This window comes from Dipodomys merriami, unplaced genomic scaffold (genome assembly GCF_024711535.1).
Source record: "Dipodomys merriami isolate MVZ:Mamm:240054 unplaced genomic scaffold, mDipMer1.0.p SCAF_41, whole genome shotgun sequence".
NCBI lineage: Eukaryota > Metazoa > Chordata > Mammalia > Rodentia > Heteromyidae > Dipodomys > Dipodomys merriami.
This window is the reverse complement of record NW_027205715.1, coordinates 10,314,178-10,323,742: the sequence shown is the minus strand read 5'-3', so window position 1 is coordinate 10,323,742 and position 9,565 is coordinate 10,314,178. Positions and strand designations below refer to the sequence as shown.

The 9,565-nt window shown below is 45.3% G+C and overlaps 1 protein-coding gene across 2 annotated transcripts; it reads right to left on the bottom strand.

Moving 5' to 3' along the window:
* Positions 1-557: 557 nt before the first annotated feature.
* Positions 558-9,042, bottom strand: LOC138806965 (pyruvate dehydrogenase [acetyl-transferring]-phosphatase 2, mitochondrial). Of its 2 annotated transcripts, none has more exons than XM_069992469.1 (2): positions 8,938-9,042; positions 558-6,044 (listed from the first exon to the last, which is right to left on the bottom strand). In XM_069992469.1, the coding sequence occupies exon 2, from the start codon at positions 5,995-5,997 to the stop codon at positions 4,411-4,413; it is 1,587 nt and encodes a 528-aa protein (XP_069848570.1). In that variant the 5' UTR covers positions 5,998-6,044; positions 8,938-9,042; the 3' UTR covers positions 558-4,410. The 2 variants fall into 2 exon arrangements, with proteins under 2 accessions (XP_069848570.1, XP_069848571.1); XM_069992470.1 differs by lacking the exon at positions 8,938-9,042 and adding an exon at positions 8,576-8,631.
* Between the last annotated feature and the right edge of the window lie 523 nt (positions 9,043-9,565).

Genomic DNA, 9,565 nt, shown 5'->3' with positions numbered 1-9,565 from the left:
AGAGCTTCAGTTCCATCAAGGTAGCTATGTGAACCATCTTCCCAAAGCTGGTTGTGCACTTACTGTTAACACAAAAAAGCTGGATTTACAAGTGATTTGAAGAGCAAAGTGAAGTCATAAAACTGCAGGAAATCTTGCCCTGAGCGTGTAGACACGCAAAACCAAAGTCTTCACTTCCTTTTCAGGTCTCCACATAACTAAGGACTTCCTGTGTGTCAGCAGCTACCAAATATTTGGGGAGCACCAGACTGCTTCTCTTTTAGGTGAATTTTTTGGGTTTTTTGTGTGTGTGTGTGTGTGTGTGTTGTTTTTTGTTTTTTTTGTTTTTTTTTTTTTTGAGATATCATCTCACTGTATAGTCCAAGCTGACCTCCAACTCCAGATCCTGTCAGCTCAGCCTCTTAAGTGCTGGAATCACAAGCATGAAACTACCATACCTAGCTTTGGGTTGACTCAAATAGCCAAGAAATCTTTAGCTGGATAAAGACTGTGAAAGAAAAGGCAGTGTGACGTAGTATCCTAACGGCTTAAAAATTAGTATTCAAGTCAAAGGAAACCGAAGTTCATTTTGCCTCTTTTATTTACAAGCTTTAACTTAAATATCTCTAGGGTTCAAAGAAATCAGTGTCAAATACAAACATGAATAACAGCTTAAAATACAAATGCCAGTGATTGCTAAAGAACATGATTGGTTGATCAATATTTTCCAGGGCGTAAGTTAGACATCAGAAGCAGGACAATGAAAGTTCGAAGCCTCAGGTGGCTCAAGAGATGACTAGAGTAACCCAAACATAGCTCGTCTCAGGCCATGCATTAGACAGTTTATGTCGCAAGCCTTCACCCAACAAATCCAAGGCAACAGCTGAGCTTTTCTGCCCGACAGTCACATGTCAAAAGCCAGTAAGAACCACTTTATGATGAAATGAGGATGGCTCCATTCCAAGATATTCTGGTTTAACCTGAGAAGTTATCACTCCCCAAGGGCTGTTAGATGAAGAATGGTCACCAAGGGCTGATAGACACAAATCAAGCCAGATTCACACCAAATGCTTTTTTTTCCTATTTGGTGCAAGTACTGGAGCTTGAAGTCAGGGCCTGGGCACAGGCTCTTAGCTTTTTCATTCAAGGCTTGAACTCTACCTCTAAGTACAGCTCCACTTCTAGCTTTTCAGTAAAGAATCCCATGAACTCTCTTACATGGTCTAGCTTCAAATCACAATCCTCAGACCTCAGCCTCCTGAGTAGCTAGCTCTTGACTCTGAATCCTTTTTTGTTGTTCCACATAATTAATCTCTTTCTTAACTCAAGTTTAAGTTGTTTATATTTCACGAATATTTATAAGATACCAACTCAATTGTATCTCAACTGAGTTTTGCCCAGTGTACTTAGTACTGAAGTTTTAAGACCAAATGTACTCCTGGGGAACAATGTTTATATATTAAAATATCCAAAGCTTACATTTCCATTATAATAAATTAACTTTAGTGTTACAAACATCTCAGAAACTGAATCTAAGTAATTTGATAAAGCATACTAATTTAAATTTAGAACTATCACCTTCTCCATAGACTAATTTCCAAAAATCAGTAGCACTATATACTATTTAAACATAAAATATCTAAATTATACCAGGATTATCGTTTACCTAAAATCATATTCAATTTTAAGCACCAAAGCATACTCGCTTCACATTACATCTAAAATAGTAAATGGTCAACCTCATTGTTTAAATTTAAAATTTCAAAGCCTGAATTTCTGTATAAAACGTGCTATATATACAAGTGTTTTGAAGGAAGTGACAAGCACCACTGGCCTCCTATCCAGCAGTGTCCTTAAGCAGAAGCCAACTGGCTTCAGAAAGGGCACTGCCAAGTACTGTGGCCAGGGAGACAAAGCACACTGGAGTTTAACCAGGCCGTGTTCCCTGGAGCTTGCTTAGGGAAGAGCTGAGAGTTCACAGTGCATGTGTATGAGGGGGAGGGCTTGGGGGGAGGGGAAAGAAGGGAGGAAGGCAGACAATAAGTCAGCCTTTCTTCTCTCTCAATATATCAGCTAAAACTCAGGAAATCTATTAGGCAGAGAAAAAACACAGACATGCTTAGAGACACAAGTGGAAGTCTGTGTTCTATCAACTGCCTCACAAATAACTGAATCAGATATATTTATGATCTCTGCCAGGCTCTAAAGTGGGATTCAGACACCATGTGTACCAGTAAGGCTCTAGGGTTTAGCTGCATGGAAAAACAAGGGCAAAGAAAATGCTAGACAAGTAGAGTCCTTGGTCTGAGCAACAAATCTATTTGCTAGTGATTCACTTTCTTACCTTTTCTTTTTTTCTTTTTTTTTTTCATGGTGTTGGACATTGAGCCCATGGCTTGCTAGGTAAGTACTCTACCATTTGAGACATACTCTTTTGTTTTGAGATAAAATTTTGCCCCTACCTGGCCTCCAACTTGTGATCTTTCTGCCTCTGCTTCCTAAAGAGCTAGGATTACAGGCATACATTATCACAGCTGGCTGTGATTCACATTTATTTTTGCATTAATGTCTTAGAGACCAGAAGGAACCATAATAACTTCAGAATTTAAAAAAAAAGCAACAACAACAACAAAAACAAAAACAACCAAGTCTTAAGTACCCCCAAAGAACTTATCTCCTCATATAAAGCCATATCACTAGAGATAAGTAGAAAATATACAGAGGGCTGGGATGTAGCTCAGTGGCAGAGCGCTTGCCTAGCAAGTGCAACGTCCTGGGTTCGGTCTCCAGTACCAAAAAAGACAAAAAAAAAAAAAAAAAAAAAAAAAAGAAAATATACAGAGACATGTCCCCAAGACAGACATAGTCCAAATCTTGGCAGAATGTTAGCTGAGACACAGACAAAAATGAGGATGTTAACCGTAGTTATTTGCTTTTCTTTTCCATGAGGGGGCTAGAGAAGGCAAAGGATCAACTAACTTAGTTGGACCACACTGAAGAGTTCTGATGCAGGTTTTGTGAATTAATACTTTAAAAATAATATTTGTGTTTCCATTTAGATACACATCTCCATTATTTAAATACTACAGCCACCCACCAGAAGAGGAAATTTATCTCCCAAAAAGGATCCATGTGGGTTAATTTCTAAGTAAATACAAAAGAACTCTGCTGCCCATGGAAACCACGAGGTTTTTATTTTGCTCAACTCCTATACTAAATATGGTCTAATTCCTGAGGATTCATAATGGCGATTTATAACCGTCAGGGGCAGGTGTCCCATCTGATAAGTGTCCCTCCTCCCTTCTCTCCACTGCCTCACAGGAAGCAGACAGACAGCCTTGGCTGCTCCTTAGGCCCTTCCTATTTTCACCTCTCCAGATTCAGGCCCCAATCTCAAGTACCCAAACCTCTACATAAACTCATCTTGCCTTAAATGTCAGACATAATTACCATGGGACTGCATTGTGTTCCTTCCTGCAGCCATTTGAAAAGGGAACAGGTAAAAAAAACTCTTCCTATCAAACACAGGATGAGATCAGGCAACACCGAAGAAGGAGTATGTCAGATGGAATTAACATAAATGTTTGAAATATATAACCAGAAGGTCTAACTACTATGAGGCTAAGTTAAGGGGCAGGTGTCATACTAATAAAAGACAGAAGTTTAGGATTTGACAGAAATTACCCCCTAGTATGGCTCAAAGGTTCAGGGTTGGGACTCCATAGTGAGACTAATTGCTGCATAAGTTAATTAGGCTAGGCCAGAGGTCTAGACCCTCTCTGTCAGCTGCAGAACAAAACAAACAGTCTCTAATGTGCTTACAGTAGGCCCACTTGGTTTGAAGATGCTGTTTTAAAATAAACTAAAACAGAACTAGAATGAAGTATTACAGAATATCATCATAAGAATAATCATTTTTAAAATGTTAAAATATTGCATAGAAAAGTGTCCTGTAGTGCACTTTGTAAATCTAGGCTTTAATGATTTAAAAAAACAAAATGAAACAAAAAACAAAAAATTTCATAACCTAAAAATATATGACTGAAGTCAGAATTACCAAGCCTGAAGATTTTACCATTAGATCTCAGAAGATTCTCGGATTCTTTATTTTCAGAATCATGATTAAATGTTGTCCTTTGAACACTCAGGATAACATAGTTTAAAAATATCTAAGGACTGTGCACAAGCCAATTCTATGGTCTTTATTCTCTGTTCTCTCTGCATAGAAGCTCTGACTGGCACCAGCAGGGACATAAAATCATTGCTAATGTTTTTAAATCTAGGCTGACTCTTTTTTCCTTCTCATGTTAGTCAATTATTCAACAAGGTACATCTGAGTGTTTGTTGAACAGTAAAGGTCTGAATAGCTCATTTAAGAGCACGTGAAAATATTTTAATGAGCCTTAGCCTTGGCAATAGAACAGGAGACTCTTAACCCCCCTTATAATAGGCATCAATTGAGTCTGAGTTAAAATAGACCACAGTGACAGTGATATCATCCCTGTACATCCTGGCTAGGTCTTCTGGCAACGTCAGCATTGCAGCCAGCCGCTCGGGCTCCATCTCCCCATACTCGTTGCTCCCAATGGCATGTCTGATCAGATGTGTAGCTGCATTCTGGTCAGCCGTGTGGAGCCCACTGGCTTTTCTTTGTAGCAGCAGACTCTGCATGAGCCCTAGGTTGGTGGGTCTCTGGGCCAGGTCTGGCTTGTGGTGATCCGCCTTGGATAGGTGCCCCGCCACAAGTCTCAGCACGTCCTCGTTGCCCAGCATGTCCCATAAGCCATCTGAAGCCAGCACGAGGAACTTATCCTGAGGCCTCAGCCTGTGGTATGTAACCTCAGGCTTGGCAGTCAGGTAGGGTGGAGTATAATAGTAGGGTGGGGTGAACTGGTAGATGTTGAGGGCCTCAATGTCAAAGCCCCTCTCTAAGACACTGCGTTGTAGTTCTTTACTCCACTTCAGCTGCACATCGCCAAAGGCCCTGCAGGGTATGAGGACACCCAGTAGTCTGTCATCCATGATAAGTGTCCTGTCCTCTGATTCAGGGTGTTCCCTCTTAAGTCGGGACAGTTCGGCCTGATTCCAGGCATTGTGGTCACGAGTGAGCGGTAAACAAGTCCATCTGCCATTGTCTTCTTGGACGCCAAGGATGGCCCGGCAGTCACCAGCATTTGCCACATGCAAGTGAACTCCATTGATATGGGCCATGCAAGCTGTTGCCCCAGAGAAAGCCACTTGGAGTAGCAGGTTCTTTGCCACCTCATCTTCCAGTGGGGCCTGAACTTCCAGGGAGATGTCAGAATCCAGTCTCTGGAAGGAGTGCATCAGCGCTTCCTCGATACTCAACCCCATCTCCATGTGCAGGTCAAGCAGTTCCTGCCAATAGACACGGAGGTGGTCCAGATGCACTGATGTGACATCCTTGTAGATACTGTCCCCTGGGTGCTTGAGCCACTGCAGGATTGGCAGCAGGGGTTTCATATTCTCCATCGCTTCCTCCATCTGCTCCAACGTCTGGTGGGACATCAGGGACACTGCCATGTAGTAGAAGAGTCTCTCACTCACTGCTTGCGCACACGCGTGACCACCGTGTCCATCAAAGATGCCGAACATGAGCCCATTGGTCTGCAGACAGGAAGCAACACCTTGCCGGTCCTCCACTGGGGAATTGGCAGCCAGCTGGTTGCTCTCAAAATGCAGCACGGAATTTGGGACTCCACTGACCAAATCAATCTTGTGGGCTGACTCACCAGCTCGAAGCACTTCATTTACCTGCTCGGGACTGAGCTGCAGGTGGAAATCCTCTTCCTCTGTTGATGTGTGCCGGTAGGCTTTTTGTAGAGGGAAGCTATTACAAAGGGATCTGCTTTTCAGAGAAGGAGTTGCCTGGCAAAGGAGTCTCCATTTCAATTGATTCCCATTTGAGACACTCCTTGAATATAAGCGTCTGCCCCCTTGTAAAGTGGCAATTCGGTTCCTGGCAGAATGAAAGACCCAAGACACAGTATTTGACATTCTGAAACTAGCCCAGCAAGTAGAGGTTTTTGTTTGTGTTTTTAAGCCTGCAAAATAAGGAAGAGGTTAATCAGGTTTTTATATATTCTACTTTTGGTTTTTTTTGTTGTTGTTGGTCATGGGGCCTGAACTCTGGGCCTGAGCACTGTCCCTCAGCATTTCGGCTCAAGGCTAGCGCCCTACCACTTGAGCCAAAGCGCCACTTCCAGCTTTTTCTGCTTATGTGGTGCTGAGGAATCGAACCCAGGGCCTCATGCATGCAAGGCAAGCACTCTACCACTGAGCCACCTTCCCAGCCCCTATATTCTGCTTTTATAGAGCCACTGATGGTATTGTTCCTTCTTCCCAAGTGGCCTATGGTTCTTTTTACTCTCCTTCCAAAATCCTTTCTTATACCAGAGCCTAGTGGCCAGTTTCTGTGTCACAATCTCTCTAGCAGACTAGAAATGCTCATTTAGATATCCGTTTCCCTGCTAATCTGTACACAACATGAATTAAGGAACTGTAGCTGCCTTATCACATGCTCTCCAGTATCCAGCCCTGGTTCCCAGTACTGATTAAATGTGGCATGTTCGGATACCTAAAGGCACATGAGTGTGACCCTAGCTGTCTAGCATCAGAACACTGCTTCATTAGTCTGAACTCCCATTATTCACAAGTGGAATTTGAATATTAGTAGTCTAAGAACGGTTTATTAAAATATGACCTGCTGGGTGCTGGTGGTTCATACTTATAATCCTAGCTACTCAGGAGGCTGAGATCTGAGGACTGTGGTTCAAAGCCAGCCCAGGCAGGAAAGTGAAACTCTTATCTCCAATAAACCACCAGAAAACGGCAAGTGGAAGTGGCACTGTGGCTCAAGTGCTCAAGTGGTAGAGCACTCACCGTGAGCTGAAGAGCTCAGGGACAGCACCTAGGCCCAGAGTAAAGCCCCACAACCAACATTCATACACACACACACACACACACAACCTTTTCTTCAAAAAAAAAGGTATTTATTGTTTTTGTCATTAAGTAGATATTCATCAAGTAGTTCTGAACATATTTTTTAATGTGGTATCTTTGAATCCTGCATTCCTTTTAGTAATTTTTTTTAATGGCCACACTATATACCATTTTGGCATAAGTAATCACACTTTACTTATCTGTTCACTATTGCTGAAAATTTGGAGGTTGTTTCCACTAACCTACTATTTTGTTTATGTGCAGATATTTGGGGCCTGAACTCAAAGCCTGGATGCTCTTAGCTTTTTCCCACAAGGCTAGTGCTTTTCCATATGAGTCATATCTCTACTTTCTACTTATTTGGTGGTGTAATTGGAGATAAGAGTCTCACTGAGGGCTGGGAATGTGGCTCAGTGGTAAAGTGCTTGCCTAGCATGCATGAAGACCTGGGTTTGATTCCTCAGTACCACATACACACAAAAAAAGCTGGAAGTGGTGTGGTGGCTCAAGTGGTAAAGGGCCGGCCTTTAGCAAAAGAAGCTCAGGAACAGTGCCCAGGCCCTGGATTCAAGCCCCAGGACTGGTTTAAAAGAGAGAGAGGGTGGGGGGAGAGACAGTGAGTCTCTTGCTGAACTTTCCTGCCCTGGATATCTGGCTTTGAATCATGATCCTCAGATCTCAGCCTCCTGAGCAGCTAGTTTTACAGGTGTGATCCACTAGCCCCCAGCTTTAATGTATTTTTTAAATACCCAAATGCACAGAGCCTAGCTGCTAGATCATCATTTGAGGCTAACAGGGCAAAAAAATCTGTGAGACCCTCTCCCCTATCCCAACCAATAAAACGCTAGGCACAATACTGGGAGCCTTTCATCTCAATTACTGGGAAAGTATAAATGGGAGGATTTCAGTCCAGGCCATAAACTAAGAAAGACAGAAGGGGGGGAGGCTAGGGGCTTAATCCAAGGGATAGAGAACATGGCTGGCAGCTGCAAAGCCTTGAGTTTGAACCCTGGTACCACCAAAGAAATGAAACAACACCCGAGAGACCAAAACACCAAACTACATAGCCTTATGCCGTAACCTTTTCCTCACTTAGATTTTAGTCTGCATATTTTCCAAAGGAGGAATCAGCCAGTAGGTCAAGGGGTATTAACTCATTAATTTCCCAAAAGTTTCACATCTGTTTCCATAAAGGCATAAATGAAAGTTTGCTGGTACCTATTTTTCCTGGGGAAAGCAGGGAAACCCATTCTTTGGGGAGGGACGGCTCATTTCCTCCGTGTTTGGGAGATTTCATTTACGCATCCTGCCCTGCCCTGCCCAAGTTACTCTCTGGACTCTGGAGAGCACCCAACGTTGAGAATCGTCCCCTCTCCACCCACCCTCCTGGCCCATGAGGTCAGTCCGGGACACAGAGGGCTCGGGACACTCCTGGGCCTGGCAGCGATGGCAGGCGATGATGCGCGGCGACCTCTCAAACCATCTCGGTGCCCTAAAGAAAACTGGTCTCCAGTTCGAGTCTCGGGGCCCACAACCTCGAAGATAAGTGAGCGGGTTCTGTGGCCCAGAAAACCCGACCTCCCTGCAGCCCCCAGCGGCCAGGGCCCAGAGAGGTACTCCCGAGTCAACCCACCGGGGAGGAGTCTCTGCGCCTCGGCTTCCGCGGGAGAAGACGGACGCCGAACCCACCGGGTGCTGCGCGGCTAAAGCGCGTCCCCGCCGCTCCGCAGCGCGCCCCCGCCCGACCCCGGACCCACGTGGCGCGCACGCGCGAGTGGCGTGACTGTGACTGCGGCGCGCGCGCGCGAGTGGTGTGACCGTGACCGGCCCCGAACTGGTCCCGCCCTCCAACTCACCTCACCTCCCCACCACTCCGCTGCTCCCCTCCGCCCCATCACCTGAGCGGGTGCGCGTGCCGGAAAGAGCTAGGGGCCCCGGGAGCCGGGTAGTGGAGGAGGAATCCACGTCCCATCGTTCATCCATCCCCTTGCTTACCTGGGACCTCCGTCCCCTTCTCACCAGCTCGGCACCCGGTCCCTGGCCCTCGACTCAGCGCCTGCGCACAACGCAGAGGCGGCAGGCTGCGACTCCCGGGTCCTACTTCCCTGAACAGGCTGAGAGTCGGGAACCAGCTCCTGAAGAAAGTGCCCTCCCGCCACTTCTGATTGGTTGGCCTGCGAAGGCGTGTCCTCGAAAGACAGCAATGTTACCCAATAGATGAAGAGGACAAGAGGAAAGGCTGCAAGGCAAGGCGGGCAGGGACCAAGCACCACCCCTCACCTTACCCGCCCTAATTCTGATAGTATTAAAGCGTCTGGTCACCCGACCCACAATCACGTGCCTGACGCCCTCCAACCATTACGAGATTTCCCCTCTGTCCTCCCCCTCTGCACATCGAACTTGGAGGCCTCTTCAATTCTTTAAAACTCCATTCCTACGTCGAGCTCTCCAGGCCTTACTTCTAAGTCCCACATTTTAGTACATCCAGACACCAGGACAGTTGTCCTGGGGGCCCCAGGAGTGTCTCAAGCATAACTTATCTTGACCTCATTTTCTTGCCAAACCTGCTCTTCTCCTCTTGAAGCCCTCAATGGCTCCACTAGCTGCTTAGAGACCCAAGACA